The sequence below is a fragment of the Phascolarctos cinereus genome, unplaced genomic scaffold (assembly GCF_003287225.1).
Source record: "Phascolarctos cinereus isolate Bilbo 61053 unplaced genomic scaffold, phaCin_HiC Scaffold_1;HRSCAF=81, whole genome shotgun sequence".
Taxonomy (NCBI): domain Eukaryota; kingdom Metazoa; phylum Chordata; class Mammalia; order Diprotodontia; family Phascolarctidae; genus Phascolarctos; species Phascolarctos cinereus.
The window spans coordinates 267,975,359-267,992,625 of record NW_027555514.1 but is presented as its reverse complement, the minus strand read 5'-3'; the positions used below and the strand labels follow the sequence as shown (position 1 = coordinate 267,992,625).

Genomic DNA, 17,267 nt, shown 5'->3' with positions numbered 1-17,267 from the left:
AATGGAATCTATACCTCACACATGACCCACAGAACACAAGTAACTAAATGCACCTTTGGGAGAGGCAGAGAGGTGTCCATAGGCACAAGGCGGAGGACAGAAGTAGTCCCCAAATGACTGGGCCACAACAGAAGTTCCTAACTTTTAGGGTGTCCTGGGCCCCTTTCATACCTAGGCTCGTAAAGCCTAGGTGGATCCCTACACAGAATCATGTTGGGTTTTTTTTAATTAATTTATTTTGAATTATCAACAATCACTCCCATAAGTTTTTGAATTTTAAAATTTTCTCCCCTTCCCTCCCCATCACCCTCCCCAATACATATAGGCAATACATATACAGAATCACGTTTTTAAATGCAGAAAACAGAATCCATTGGATTACAAAGTCAACCAATTCCACTAAAGATATAATTTTTTTTTCCCACACAAGTTCAAGGGTGTCCTGAAATCTATCTTTGGATCATTCTGAGCTAGGCATGGGATTATCTCAATTTGCAGCACATACAAAGGTAACATTAGGTGTCATCTCTGAAAACCTGTTCTTCCCTAGTTCTGCCAAAGCATCACCCTTTTCCTAGCATCCTTAAACAAAATTTTACTGTCTTCTGGTTACCTAACTGTACACCCTCACTCACCATATATGCACCGCTGCCGGTAACAGAAACACAGAGAATTAATTCAACAAACATTTAGTTATTTTGCACCCAATGCTTCCTTAACATATGGCCCTGTGCTAGTACTAGTGATACAAAGAGGGCAAATTTCACAATCCTTCACCTCAAGGAGCTTGTGATCTAATGGGGGAAATGTGACAGGCATACAATTAAGATATAAGAGAGAGTGTGATAAGGGCAAAAGAATAAGCCAAACAACAAGAAAGATCACGGACTGAGTTGGAAGGGACCTCGGTTCACGTAATCAGATCCCTTCATTTTACAAATGAGGAAACTGAGGCCCAGCGAGTTTGGCAAGTTCCCCAAGTACCACCCACAGGTAGTAAGCATCAGCGGTGGGCCCTCTGACTACCAAGTCTGCAGGCACTCTCTCCATAGGAAGGCTTCGTGGAGAAGGTTGGACCTGAATCGAGACTGGAAGGATGAGGAGGATTTCTCACTGACTCCTTAAAGGAAGAGAAGCATCCCTCTCCTTACTGTCACTCTCTTAGACTATGAAGGAGACACGCAGTTAAGAAAGCAAGTCTAAAGGAAACAGTTAGTGACCCATCAGAATGGCTGACATTGCTAGATCTCCATTCCTTTCCTTTTATTTCAATAACCCTAAGTCTTACAACCTAAGACGTGGAATTCGCTTTCTTTCCTACAGAGCTTACAGGGAAATCATTTTAACATCGGTACTGCATCATATAGGGTTGTAACTTAACATATTCTCTATTTAGATGGAAGTTGCAGCTATTGAAAACAAAACCTTTCTTTTCTCCAAATTCAATTTCAAGAAGCTTTTTAAAAAGACAAAAAAAAATATTTTGTTCACTTAAGTAAAAGCATATTGAAACACTCCCCCCAACTACTAAAAAGGGATAATGAGACTGATCTTTCTCATGAAAAGCAATGTGACATAAGGAATATAAAGCCAGTCTCAGACTCAGGAAGACTTGGATTCAAGTCCTGCCTGACACTTACTGGCTGGGAAACCCTGGGCAAGTCACTTGTCTTTCAGTGCCACCAGGGTACTTTGCAGACAGGGATTAATGAAGGATGTTTTCTCATCAGACAAAAAAAAAAAAAGAAAAGCAAATAAGAGAGCTACGAATAAAGTAAGTCGAATGCCTAAAAATGAAATGGATCTCTCTTCAGAGCCAGCTCTGCTTACCTCCTAGCCCAAACTCCAACATCACATGACACATAACTCACTCTCACCTCCCATCTCCAATCAGCTCTGGGGTCCTGGCCATCCTGTATCTGTCTCTCATCTCCCTAAGGACCTATATGTACTGGTGTTTTCAAAGGATCCTCAATTTGGAGTTGGGGGTCCTGGAAAAGACCATCATTGAGTCTAAACTGCTCACCTGACAGGAAGATGAATGATTCACCCAAGGTCATTCAGGTAATGAGAAGCCAAGCTTGGGATATGACCTCGGGTCCTCTGACTCTAAAGCCAGCGGGAACTAACCCACTGCCACACCCAGTCCAGTGCTGTTGTTGCCACTGTAGACCAGGCCCTCATCACCATCCTACCCGACTCGGCCTAGCCTCCTAAAGAGCATCCCTCTCCACCACAGTCTCACCTTCCTGCCCACAAATCACAGGAATATACATTTAGAGCCACAAATACCATGAGGTCATCTGGTCAACCCTCTCATTTTAGAACAGTAATCAGCACAGCCGACAGTTGAATCCAGGTCTGCTAATTCCAAAGGCAGTAATTATGTCCCTTATCCTAGTCCACTTATCAAGGATTCTTAACCCGGGGTTCGTCAACTTGATTTTTAAACCATTTTGATAAATGTATTTCAACATGATTAATTTTCTGTGCTGTCCTATCTTGTTTTTTTTAACGCATTTAAAAATGTGATTCTGACAAGGAGATCATAGGTTTCCCTATGATCTGTGGTACAAGAAGGGCCCAGGATCTCTTCTTTATGTATGTAATGCTTTGGTCAATCTCTCTGCATTAAAGTCACAAAACAACACAGACCCTGAGGATCTCAGAAAGAGCATGCACCTCAGAGACTATCAATTCCAACCCATCTCTGATCCCCTCTCGAATACACCCAATAAATGATCACCCAGTCAGAGAACTCACCACCTCCTAAGGCATCCCACTCCACCTTCACATGGCTCCAAGACCCTTTCTCACTTAGACCACGTCACCGTCACTCCTACGTAGTTCTGCACTGGGGGGCCAAGCAGGGTCAGTCTACTCTCTTCTCCACATGCTGGCCCTTCAAATACTCCACTGCTCAGTGATGGCAATCCCCTTGTCTTCAGCTTTTTAGGCTAATATCCCCATCCTCATAAGGCATGACCTCGAAGGCCTGGATCACCGTCCTGTCTGCTCTCAAAGCTCTCAGGAGGTCCAGAACTAAATGTGATGCCCTAGACGCAACCTGACCGGGACGGGCTACATTAGAGCTAGGCTCCTCTTGGCCTGGACACTCAGTCTCTCTCAATAAAGCCTGAGATAATACTGGCCTTCTTGGCTGCCTTACCACACTCTAAGTCATACTGAGCCTATAGTCCATTAACACATACAGCTCCGCCCCAAATCTAGGTCCAAATTCTGCAGCCCGGTATTCAAAGGCCTCCACAGTCATAAACCAGCCGAATTCTGCATATACTTGATGCTCCAATGTAAGGGGGCCAGGCCTGCACTCTCCCACCTCCACCTCTTAAAATCCTATCCATCCTTCAAGACCCAGATCAAATGTCATCACCTCCATCTTTGAAATTCCTTCCTCAATCCCTATTTAGGAATATCCTCTCTCAACTATCTCCATTTAACCAAACACCAGAAAGGAAGGGCCCCTGGCCTCAGAATTCCTAACTTCCTAAACACTCAGCTCAAGCTTTCCCTATGCCTCATTACCTAATACTTACTTTTTATCTATTTCCTATATCCATATACATGCTCCCGTAGTGTCCCCCATTAAAATGTAAGCTCCTTGAGGATGTGGGAAAATTGGAATACTAATACACTGTTGGTGGAGTTGTGAACTGATCCAACCATTCTGGAAAGCAATCTGGAACTATGCCCACAGGGCTTTAAAACTGTGCATAGCCTTTGATCCAGCAATACCACTACTAGGTCTACATCCCAAAGAGATCATACGAAAAGGAAAAGGAGCTACATGTACAAAAATACTTATAGCAGCTCTTTTTGTGGTGGCAAAATATTGGAAATTGAGGGGATGCCCGTCAATTGGGGAATGGCTGAACAAGCTGTAGTATACAAATGTAATGGAATGCTATTGTGCTAAAAGAAATGATGAGCAGGCAGATTTCAGAAAATCCTGGAAAGACTTGTACGAACTGATGCAAAGCGACATGAACAGAACCAGAAGAACACTGTACACGGTATCGGCCACACTGTGTGATGATCAACGATGCTCTTCTCAGCAACACAACAATCCAAGACAAGTACGAAGGACTCATGAAGGAAAACGCTGCCCACCCCCAGCTGAAGAACTGAGGGACTCTGAATGCAGATCCAAGCATATTTTTTTCACTTATTCTTTCTTGTGGTTTTTTTTTCCTTTTGATCTGCTTCTTTTACAACTGTGACTAATAGGGAATTTTTTTTTTACATGATAGCACACGTATAGGCTATATCAAACTGCCTAGCATTTTCAGGGGAGAGGAGGAGAGGGAAGGTGAGAGGAAAATTTGGCACTCAAAATCTTGTAAAAATGAATTTTTCTTGACATGCAAATGGAGGAAAATATAAAATACTATTAAAAGTAAATAAACAAATGTAAGCTCCTTGAGGGCAGGAACAGTTTCATTTTTGCCAAGGTCTCCCCAGTGCCTCATCCAAGAAGTGCTTTACAGATGCCTGACGGGCAGCCCTGCTGGGATATTCACAGTCACAAGTGTTAGCTGAACCAGGGTATACTTAGAATCATGGATTTAAGAACTGGAAGGAACTTTACAGGTCAGTTTGTCCAACCTCCTCATTTTACAGATGAAGAAACTGAGGCCCATGGAAGAAGCAGGTATCTGTATGAGCAGACAAAGTTCCCACACCACCCAAACCCCAGATCCCTGGACTGTGGTTCACTCATCCATTCACTCCACCAACATTGATTGAGCCCCTCTGGGGTGGGACACCGTGACACTGTCACCAGACACAGTGCTGGTGTCTGTATCGTCTCATGTGCCGTGTTGGTGGCACAGTGCATACTAGAAGTCAGGCCTGTTCCTGCATCCTAGCCTGTAAGCCCTCTCTTGAGATTTTTTATCACTCAACTGAGGTCAACAGCATATGAGTATTGTCTGAGTTTCATTCTCTCAAGAAATTAATTGGATTCAATGAGGATGAAATCAGTAATACCTATCTCCCAGGCTGTTGTGAGGACCAAATCAGACAACATTACCGTGCCTGGCACAGGGTAGGCACTTAATAAATGCTTGTTTCCTTCCCAAGGTCATACAGTTGACCTTGTAATGGGCAGAACCAGAGTTCAAATCCTGACCGACTGACTAGACTCTTTCCACTACACCTCACTGGAGCCAGACTGTGAGGGGGTTTAAATGCCAAAGAGAAGAGGGTGCAGGGTTTTTTTTCTTTTTTTATCTTAGCGGTAACAGGAAGCCACTGTCAATTCTTGAACAGGGAAATGGGAGTCAGATCTGGGCGACAGGAGTATTTTTTTGGCAGCTACACGAAAAACCAGTTAGAAAAGAGAGGATGTATAAGCAGACAGACCACTAAGAGCGTCTGTACCAGGTCAAACTAGGGTTTTCAGAGGGGTCTTTTGGATGCCCTAGATCCCCCCCACTTTAGCCTTCAGTCTGAACTCCTTCTCAGGGAACAGGATTAAAAAGGAAAGCTACTATGCTGAAATTCAGTTGCCAAGACATTTTTCAAGTGCACAGACCCCAGACCACCACTCTGGATGAAGTTGCAGGCACTTCTGGAAAAGACACTGATAGGATGACCACTTGCCCTTTCATATTTGCCCCAACGGCCTGAAAGACTCAATGCAGCTTCCCAGGGTGGCCAGTAGAATGTCCCACTGTGGTATGGACAGGACCCTGGGTTCTCACAGGCTATGCCAGTAGATGAGAAATCTCTAGTAAGTCTTACCCCATGCTGAAAAGGTTTCAAGGATAAGCCTCACGATGGATTGGACAGCAGCTGTCAAAGAACTAGCCTGGCAAAATTTGGAGAAGCTCAGCACCAAAAGGCTGGCCACCAGATGCTGAATTTTTTAATCTCTGCAAATCTTAAAGACCACTTACAAAGGTCTATCTCAGGGGTTCCTGACCTGGAGTCCACAGACCCTAAGGGATCCAGAGATGGATTTCAGGGGTCCATGAATTTCTATGTAAAAAAATTTAAACTACTAAATGTGTCCATAACACAAAAAAAGTTTCCAGGAGAAGTTCCCACAGTGCTGAAGCCATGGACCTTTTCGGCACTGATCTACTGTTCATTTATTCATATGACCAATATGTATTTATTGAGCATCTACTACGTACAGGGTAGAATCCCAAAACAGAATTCAGAAACAGAATTATATCCATAAATTGGATGGACTGAATCAGAAAACTTCTTTTCTACTTCATTTTTTTTAAAATACTCACTTGTAGGCGTTGTATGTTGTCAATTGCAAGAACCATCACTTCATCCTCTCGGAATACAACATCTACTTCCTGCTTTAACATGACAGCAGAATTCTTACATACTTTTCTTGTCTCCCAAAGCTGTTTAAAATAAATATGTGAATTTAATTAATAAACAGACAGATGAATGAATGAATGACTACATATATAAGTAAGCAAATAAGTAAATAAATAAGAGAGGAAGGGAAAGGAGGGGAGAGGAGAGAGAGAGTGAAGGTGGAGAAGGGGAGAGGACAGGTGAAGAGAAAGTGAGAAGGAAATAGAGAGAAAGGAAGGAAGGAGGGAAGGAAGAAAGGAAGGAAAGAAGAAAAAGAAAGAAAAAGAAAGAGAGAGAGAGAGAAAGAAAGAAAGAAAGAAAGAAAGAAAGAAAGAAAGAAAGAAAGAAAGAAAGAAAGAAAGAAAGAAAGGAAGAAAGAAAAAGAAAGAAAGAATTGCAAAGCAGAGGTAAACCCGGGTCTGTTTTCTGCATGAAGGACATCCCATAGAACCGGAAAAGGAAATAGATTGATCAAGTGGTGAGTGAGAAGTGATGAACGGCCCATGTGCCTGGTATCCAGGCAAAAACAAGAAAGGGGAAGCATGCTGGATAGACTGCTTCTCAAGGATTTATGGAAGGAAAGAGACAAGAATGATAATAGAGGATGAGAAGGTGGAAATAGGCTGAGATCCGCAAGTGTGAAAGGGCTACCCACATCATGAAGGATGGAGGTTACAGCTCCATCAGATATAGATCGTGTCTTCTACAGTCATGTAATAAGAAATGCTTAGTCTTTGATTATGGTACAAACAAGGCTTTCAAACTGTTTACTGAAAAGCAGGTCAACCCATCAGCTCTATGTCAGTAAACAATCAAAATGTTACCATTTGAAAATAATCAAATGAAACCATAGACCTCTGACTTAAACTCCAGAATCAGCTCTCACAAGCTCCAGAAATTCCAAGGGTGAAGTAATGACGATGGTTAATAATAACATCATTTATATAGCACCTCCTATGTGCCAGGCACCATGCTAAGCACTTGACAAATATCTTGTTTGAAAAACTGCTATATCCTTTAAGGGGAACATATCCCATGTCCCTCCTAAACCTTGCAAAAAATTTCAAAATCTTCACAACTGAGCCAAGCAAATGTATCTGATATATAGTTTTCAAGGTCCAAGTAAATACTCTGCTGTCTGCCCACTCCTGCAACACATGGCACCAGTTTCTCAGTTTGCAGGAAATGGCAGCCTCACAAATCTTCTAGAAACGAAAACCTGAGCTGACTCACCCTGATTGTCTGATCATCAGAAGACGTCAAAAACGAAGATCCGTCAGGAGAAAACGCCACACAGTGAACCCAACTCAGGTGTCCTTGGCAGTCCGCTACTTTTAAACCTGTATCTGTATTCCATAACTACAAGGCAAAGAAAGAGAGGCAGAGATGAGGAAGATAACCCAAGGAAGGAGCCCGTGCTGCCCCGATGATCTCCAGGGGCAGCAGAGATGTTTTCCGGGGGCAGACATTTCCCATGCTGTTCAGGCCTGCTCTCAGCATCTGCTTCCAGCTCCCTTTTGCTCTGGCTCATGTCTCCCTGAAAATTAATCATCTACACTCCAGCCTCATAAAATACCCTGTGCGGCACAGCTCCAATCATTAGAATTTGAATAACAGTCATGCTTCAGGGTTTCAGAACTTGCATGGATTTAATTAAAAAAAAAAAAGAGGGCTTTTTCCATGTTCTTCACTCAGCAAGTTCTGTAGGACTCAGTATAAAATTTTTCCCTGTGTTATGCCAGTCTGAGACAGCATGATGATGAGGATAACAATAAGAAGAAAGACAGCTTATATTTATATAGCACTTTAAAGTCTGTAAAACACTTTACAGATATTATCTCATTTGATCCTCAGAACAACCCTGGGAGGTAGGCGCTATTATTATCCCCACTGTACAAAGACACCGAGGCAGAGGTCAAGTGACTTACAAAGGGTCACAAAGCTATCAAGTGTCAGAGGCAGGATCTGACCTCACATCTTCCTTGCTCCAAGTCCACCCTCATGCACACCATCACCTTAAAGTAACAGGATTCCTCTCATAATCCAAAGATCTCCTTTAAAATACTGCTTATGCTCCTTTTGGTCTTACTTGTAACCCAGCAGAACAAGAAGGGCCCAATTTTTCGTGCAGAGCGACCCTTAGCTTCTCTGAAAGCTTGAAAGATCCCTCCAGAGGGAGGAGGAGGGAGGACTCACAGTCAAGTTGGGGAGTTTGAGAAGAGACAGCAGCCGTATTTTAACCATCCAATCAATCAACCAAGAAGCACGTATTCACTGACTGCTATGTGCCAGTCTCTGTATTACCTGCCAGGACACAGACAAAAATCAAAATATCTGCCCAAAAGGAATTTACGTCTTATCGGGAGGAACAATACAGAAAAGCACCCAGCACCTGGCAAGCACTCAAATGCTCTGTCTCTATCTCGCCATCTATCTCTCTATCAACCTCTCTGTCTACCTTCCTATCTGCCCGTTCATTCCTCCATCTAGGTATAAGGGATAAGGACTGAAGCTATGATTTCCTGGTGGGGACCTAGTCCAAACCCCCCAACAAACCTCAGGGAGGCAGGCACATCAGCAGCAGCTGGCTTAGATATCGATGCCCAGGGAAGACTGTGGGTTAGCCATGATGGCTCGCATTTCAAGAGGGCTTTCAGCCTGACCAATGCTTTCCACATAAGAACCCTGGGAGGCAGGTCGCCCAACAGCCTCATGCCCATTTCCCAGATGTGCTTCTGACTCCACCCCCTTCGCCAGCACAACTCAGCAGCCTTCCCACTCTGAGCAGCCCTCCACCACACCAGTCCCCTTCTCCAACCAGCTCCTTCTGGGGCCTCCATTTTAGGGATGGATCCAAGCTGGACGTGTTTCATTCCCCTCCTGACTAGGCTTCTGACTCTCCTAGACTTTGCTACCATGCCCTGGTATGTTCCTCCACGTTCCCCTCCCCTTACATTTCAGCTCCTTTATCTTCTTATATCTCCAAGCATTAGAGGATAAGCTCCTTATGGGCAAGGACGGTCTTTCTTTTGGTTTATATTTACCTCCCCAGCACTTAGCCCAGTGTCTAGCATACAGTAAGTGTTTAACAAATGCTCATTGCCTGCCTGCCAGATGAGCAAGCCGATGACCTGAGAGCTTGTGTTTTGGCACACATGCAGAAAGCAGAGCTGGGATTGAAGCCTGCCCCCCAAATCTTCTGACTCCAACTCCTCTAGCGTTCTCCCCAGTACCAAGCCGCCTAGGTCTTGATGCAAAGCCGGTGCCCTCACCATAGGAGAGTCTTCCCAAGGATATCACTCATGCTTTCCTAGGCAATACCTGAGCTTCGTGGCACCTGCCTGATCTCACATTCTCATTCTCATATGTTCATTCTCATGAGGAAAAACTCTTTAAGCAGGTGCCACGTACGCTCCTCCAGAGCCGAGGGCTCTTGGGCCTTACTTCTCCCTCTCAGCAGATCCTCCCAGAGCTCACTGACATCACTGACTGAAGAAGAGCTTCCCGCAGCATCAGGTCACTGGGAAGGGCCAACTGTAACTTGAACCTCACGGGAAGGCTCCATGCTGGCCTGGGACCAGCCCAAGGCCATGAACAACATCAGAAAGTGGCAGCAGCTAGGCACAAGAGACAAGACCATGGACTTGGAGACACAAAGCACAGAGAGTCTGAGGTTGGCCTCAGACACGCATGAGCCATGGGTCCCTGGGCACACAGGGTCACTGTCCCTGAGCCTCAGTTTCTCTGTCTTCAAAATGAAAGGAACATCACTTGCCATCCAGAGTTGTGAGAACTGGATCAAGACACAAATGCAAAGCGCTTTGCAAACCAAAAAGCACAACATAAATGCCAGCAATGATGATGAACAAGGAAAGCAGGGGCGAGATGAGGACCTAGGGCCACCATAAATGCTAGCGATAATGACGATGATAATAACAAGGAAAGCAGGGCCGAGATGAGGACCTAGGGCCGCCATAAATGCTAGCGACAATGACGATGACAATAACAAAGAAGGCAGGGCCAAGATGAGGACCTAGGGCCACCATAAAAATGCTAGCGACAATGACGATGATAATAACAAGGAAAGCAGGGCCGAGATGAGGACCTAGGGCCACCATAAATGCTAGCGATAATGACGATGGAATAACAAGGAAAGCAGGGCCGAGATGAGGACCTAGGGCCGCCATAAATGCTAGCGACAACGACGATGACAATAACAAACAAAGAAGGCAGGGCCGAGATGAGGACATGATGCTGCCATAAATGGTAGCGACAATGACGAGAAGCAGAGCAGGGCAGCAGGGGCTGTGGCGGCCGTGGCAGCTGCAGGCTACACAAAGCTAAGCTTGCTCGCTGTCAAGCACAGACAATTCCACTGCGAGCTGAGAATAGGCAGCAGTAACAGAACAGTTCTCTAGAGCAGGGCTAAGAGTCCACCTTCATGGACATAATGTCCTCTCAATGGCCTGGAGGCAGCCACTATCCTTGGTACCTGCACACCCTTCTCTCCTAGTGAACCCAAATGGGGTCATGAACAGTTGGACACGACTGAAATGACTGAACAACAACAGTCTCACACACATACATACACACACACACACACACACACACACACACACACACACACACACTCACTCTATAAACCTTACAGCATTATAAAAATGTAAGCTATTGTTGCTATTAAATGGGAAAATTTTTCCAGTTTCCCAAGCCTGAAATACCCTAGTAACTGGAATTTCTTCACTTCAAATTTCCACTCAGTCACAGCAGGCCCTAATTAGGGAGGACCAGGGGGAAAATGCAGTCATTTCCATCAATAATTTTTTTTAAACAAAGAGAAGAAAATTCAAATGTCTGAAGGGGACATAAACAGCATAGTCTTGTTGCCCCCTTGTTAAATTAATGCACATTTTGAAAACAAATTGTAGATAATCTAATGGCCTTTTGTCAGTCCTCATCCTTTCTGACCTCTCTGCAGCCTCTGACACTGCTGCCTGCTCTCTCCTCCTAGATTCTCTCATTTCTCTGGGTTTTCATGACATCATTCCTCCTCAGTTCTAGGTGCCACCATAGGGGATACAGCTCTGGTCTTGGAGTGAGGGAGACCTCAGTTCATATCTGGTCTCAGACACTTACTAGATGTGTGACCCTAGGCAAATCACTTAACAACCTCTGTCAGCCTCAGTTTCTACAACTGTAAAATGAAGATAATAACAGCACCTATTTCATAAGGTTGTTGTAAGAATTAAAGGATACACGAATCACTTTGCAAACCTTAAAGTGCTATAGAAATTCTAATTATTGATTAACTGTCAGTTTCCTTTGCTAGCCCTTCCTCTTTGGTTGTCCCCCAAGGGTCTGCCCCAGGCCTTCTTCTCTCCTCCCTCTACACCACCTTGAAGAACGATCTCATCAGCTTCAATGGGATCAATGATCATTGTGCAGGGGATTCTTAGTTCTAGGCCAGCCCTAACCTCTCTTCCGAGTTCTAGTCCTGAGTCACCAATTGCCTAGGGGATGTCTCATATGTCCTGCATATCCTACAGACCTCTCAAAATCGACATTTCTGAAATAAAGTTCCCCCGCTGTCCTTCCCCCGAACTGCCTTCTTCTCGATGCCCCCATTACCACTGACAGTAGTCAATGAAACCACTATCCTCCCAGTCACTCAGGCTGGCCACCTTGGCGGATCTTGACAATCCTCTCCCATTCATTCTTGTCCTTCCTACCTTCACAACCTCTCTCAAAAACACCCCCTCCTCTCTGACATCACGGCTCCCACCCTGGTGCAGGCCTTCACCCCCTCACACCTAAACTACTGCAATAACCTGCTGGTGAGTCAGCCTACTCTGAATCTCTCCCCAATTCCTCCTCCATTAATCCACCAAAGCAATCTTCCTACAGCAGCAGTCTGATTATGTCACCTCCTGCTCAACAAACCCCCATGGCTATCATTTCCAGAGCAGAGGCTGTTCTTTGCCTTTCTTTGTAACCCCAATGCTGAACACTGTCTAGCACACAGCAGGTGCTTAACAAATGCACGGTGGTATGATCTGGCTTGATGACCCTCCATCTCCCAACTCTGCATGGTTGTCCTCCCCCTGGAACGCTCCCCCTCCCTGCCTCCACTTCCTGATTTCCCCAGCTTCTTTCAAAGTTTCAATTGAATCTGGTGTTCCATGGGAGGCCTTTCCAGCTCCTGCACTACCACTGGTGCCCTCCCTCTGAGGGCACCCCTCATTTACACCATGTATAACTTCTAAGTACAATTTGTTGCATGCTTCTCCCCCTTAGAACGTGAGCTTCTTGAAGACAGAGGGGCGGGGGGGTGGTTGATTTTCTTTGTATCTCCAATACTTAGCACAGTGGCTGGCCACAGCAAGCATTTAACAGACACTTGCTCACTAACTGAAGCTCATGGTTTCCTATAGAATCCTCCTTTTTTGTCTGTTACATTCCTACGTCATCCCCTTCATATGCTGTAGTATTTGTATTTGCAGATGACTGGTAGGGGCAAGAGAAAAGAAAAAAATCCTGGGCAGTCTTTGGGCTGTGACAATGGCAAGAAATTCATTCTTGTTTCAAGAAAGAAGCAGAACAGCTCAGCAGGCAGGTCTGGCCACAAGGCAGCTTGGGCTCAGGGCCCTGCCAGGCGCTCTTGAAAGCGCAGCCCTCAGGAGGCACAAAGCCCAGAAACAGATGCCAAGGCCCCTCCCTTCTGCCCATTCCCATTCTGGAGCTCTGCCTTGCCTGCCCTTCTTGGCCACCCAGGAAATCTGAAGGGGGACTCATGAGTCTTTACTTCTCTCCTTGAAGCACTGACCTAGACTTACATTATTTAATCAAAACTACGCTTTGTTCTATGGAGAGGAGCTGGCAGAGCCCTTCTCCCCATAAGGCTGAACTTGAAGTTTTAAACCCAACAGGCCTTGCAGTTCAAGAAACGACCACCACCGGGCTTTAGCTGCGGATAAACCAACCTCTTCACTTCCTCTCAAGCACATGGAGGGCCACTAACAACTTAGACTCCTCTTATGCAGTCAAAAGAAGTCCCTGAAGTGCCTACTGTGTGCTGGCGACTGGACTAGGTCCAGGACATACAGAGACAAAAGTGAAAAATGGTCCCCATGCTCACAAAGTTTATATTCGACAAAAAGGCTGGGAGGTCTTTGGTGAGGGAAGAAGGGCACCGCATGTATCTCTCATTCCCCTCACCTGCAGGGAAAATGAAAAATGCCTGAAAGACCAATTTGCTTCCAGGCGCAACGTGGCTGCAAGCGTTCATAACTGATTTTGGCCCTTCGGTTCCCACGAGGCCCTTCATGTTCTCCTCCAAAGGGGAGGGAAGGGATTCTCAGTCAGGGGTCAAACCTTCCCACCCACAGGCGGCATGGATACAGTGTATAAAGTGCTAGGCCTGGAGTCAGAAGGACTTGAATTCGAATCTCCCCTCAGATATATATTGGTGTGACCCTACGCAAGTCACTTAACTTCTCTCAGACTCAATTTCCCCATCTAAAAGGTGAGGGATGAGGACTCAATGACCTCTCAGGTCCAGCTATAGAACTACAATCCTGTCTGTCCATCCAGCCCGAGGGGAGAAGGCTCCACACATTCAACGGATTCGACGACTCACCTCCACACAGTAGTGGGACAGAGCTACCACAGCGAGGTGACTCTTGGGAAAGAAATCGCAGTACCGGATGGTGCTGCTGTGACCAGTGTGGATGTCTCCTACCAGGTTCCTGCTATGACGTCAAAAACCTGCAAATAAATGACAAAGCAAGATTCATGCAGGGGATGCGATTGTGTTCAAGCAAAATGAGAACTCATCATCTGCCTTCACTTCAAATACACAAAGGGAGATACCACGCAGCCAAAATGCCACCTCACATGTACCATCTCCTTGACGTTGCCCAGGCTGGCCCTCTCATCTTTGAAGCCTCAGCTCCGGCCCTCCTTTCACAGAAAGAGGCCTTCCCAATCACCCTAGGCACTAGGCCTCTCCCCTGTCCCCTCCCTAAAATTACTCGTGTAAAGACTGTGTATTTACTTCTCTGTGGACAGCACAGCATTTCCCTCCTGTAGAATGCAAGCTCTTTGAAGGCATGGGCTGTTTTACATTCCCCACTGTATCCCCAGTGCCTGGCGTGAGGTAGGCGCCTAATAAATGCTTGTTGGTCAAGTGATATCCCCAGTGCCTAGCAGTCCCTGACACATAACAGGTGTTTAATAAATGCTTGCTTAATCAAAACGTCCACAATTATCATTATTAAAACTACTGACCACTACATTTAAAAGGAATGAATTCCTTTACTCATTCAACAAGTATTTATTATGTGCCTACCACACTAGGCACTGGGAATACAAAGACAAAAATGCTTCCAGCATGAAAAATAAAAGGTTCTGTTTGACATTCAAAGCCCTTCCTAAGCCAGCCCCCTCCCACCTTGCCAGTCCTTACACCTCACTCCCCAGTACATGTTCTTTGATCCAGTGACACTAGCCTCCTGGCCATCCCACAAACGAACCTCCATCTCTCAGTTCCATGCTGTCTCCCATGCCTGGAAGGCTCTCCCTCCTCTGCTCCTACTGACTTCTCTGGCTTCCTTTAAATTCCAACGAAAATCCCATTTTCTACGGGGAGCCTTCCCCAATCCCTCTTAATTCCAGTGCCTTCTGTCTGTTAATTATTTCCTATTTATCCTGGATCACTGCCTTGTCATGGCAGAGGGGCTTACATAGCTCAATGAAACCATGACACGCCGTGCAGGGTTACCAAAGACGTTCACATCATAGTGGAGAGTCTGACAAAAGGTGACCCACTGGAGAAGGGAATGGCAAAGCACTCCAGTATTTCTGCCAAGAAAACTCCATGGACAGTATTAAAATGATAAAAGAGATGACACCAGAAGAAGAGCCCCTCAGGTCAGAAGGTGTCCAACACGCTACTGGGGAAGAGCAGAGGAAACCACAAGTACCCCTGGTACTAATGAAGCGGCTGGGCCAAACCCAAAAGGAAGCTCAGCTGTGGATCCATCTGGTGACAAAAGGAAATTCCCATGCTACGAAGATCAGTAGTGCATAGGAACCTGGAGTGTAAGATCTATGAACCAAGGTAAACTGGATGTGGTCAAACTGGAGGTGGGAAGATTAAATATAAACATCTTGGGTGTCAGTGAACTTAAAATGGACAGGAATGAATGAATTTAATTCAGGTAATCACTACATATATTACGGTTAGAAAGAATCCCTTAGAAGAAATGGAGCAGCCCTCACAGTCAATAAAAGGGTGAGAAAAGCAGTACTGGAGTATAATCTCAAAAGTGACTGAATGAGATCTGTCTGAATCCAAGGCAAACCAGTCAACATCACAGTTATACAAGTCTATGCTCCAACCACTGATGCTGAAGAGGCCAAAGTTAATCAGTTCCATGAAGACCTGAGACATCTTCTAGAAATGACAACAAAAGATGTCACCTTCATCACAGAGGACTGGAATATTAAAGTAGGAAATCAAAAGATAACTGGAATAACAGGAAAGTGTGGTCTTGGAGTGCAAAATGAAGCAGGGCAGAAGCTAATAGAGTTTGGTCAGGATAACTCGCTGCTCATAGCAAACATTCTTTTTCAACAACCCTAAAGATACCTCTACACATGGACATCAGCAGACAGTCAACACCAAAATCAGACTGATTGTGTATTTTGAGCCAAAGGTAGAGAAGCTCTACACAGTCAGTTAAAACAAGACCTGGTACTGACTGCGGCTCAGATCACAAGCTTCTTATTGCAAAAATCAGATTTAAGTTGAAAAAGGTAGGGAAGATCATCAGGCCTATACGTATGACCTAAATGGCATTCCTTATGAACATAAAGTAGAGGTGATGAAAATATTTAAGAGATTAGATCTGAAGACAAAGGTTTGCAATACTGTAAAGAAGGTAGCAACAAAAAACATTCCAAAGAAAAAGAAGAGCAAGAAAGCAAAATGGTTGCCTTACAAACAGCCGAGAAAAGAAGGAAAGGAAGGGAAAGGGAAAGGAGAAAGGGAAACATACACCCAGCTGAATACAGAATTCCAGAGAATAACAAGAAGAGATAAAAAGGTTTTCCTAAATGAGCAATGCAAAGAAATAGAAGAAAACAACAGAATGAGAAAGACAAGAGAGCTCTTCAAGAAAATTAGAGCTATCAAGGGAATGTTTCATGTAAAAATGGGCGCAATATAAGATAATATCATAGGGACTTTACAGAAGCAGATGAGATTAAGAAGAGGTAGCAAGAAAATACAGAAGAATCATACAGGAAAGATCTTAACTTCATTAATAACCATAACAGTGTGGTTATTGACCTGCAGCCAGAGATCCTGGAGAACGAAGTCAAGTGGGCCGTAGGAGGTACTACTAATAATAAAGCTAGTGCAGGTGGTGGAATTCCAGATGAGGTATTTAAATCCAAAAAGCTGATGCTGTTAAAGTGCTGCACTCAATATGCCAGCAAATTTAGAAAACTCAACAGTGGCCATTTTTTAAAATTTAAATTAAGTTCTGAGAATATGTATACTCAATTTTAAAAAATCTTAGTCAAAATGGTCAATTAGTCTTATGGATTGGAAAAGATCAGTTTACATCTCAATGCTAAAGAAGGGCAATGCTGAAGAATGTTCAAGTTATCACACAGCAGCAAGATTATATTTAAGATTCTGCAAGCTAGGTTTCAGTAATAAGTGACCTGAGAATTACCAGAAGGGCAGGCTGGTTTTTGAAGAGGCAGAGGAATTGGAGACCAAATTGCCAACATATGCTGGATTTCGGAAAAAGCAAGGGCATTCCAGAAAAACTTCTGCTCCATTCAATACACTAAAGCCTTTGACTGTGTGGATCACAACAAAATGTGGCACGTCCTCAAAGAGATGGGAGTATTGT

The 17,267-nt window shown here is 44.6% G+C and overlaps 1 protein-coding gene across 1 annotated transcript in view; it reads right to left on the bottom strand.

The window, feature by feature from the left end:
- The window catches only part of APAF1 (apoptotic peptidase activating factor 1), a 93,143-nt gene that overhangs the window by 26,625 nt on the left and 49,251 nt on the right, over window positions 1–17,267 (bottom strand). Inside the window, 3 exon segments of the mRNA XM_021006425.2 lie at window positions 6,267–6,386; window positions 7,576–7,701; window positions 13,979–14,106. Of these exon segments, the coding sequence (XP_020862084.1) occupies window positions 6,267–6,386; window positions 7,576–7,701; window positions 13,979–14,106 (374 nt within the window).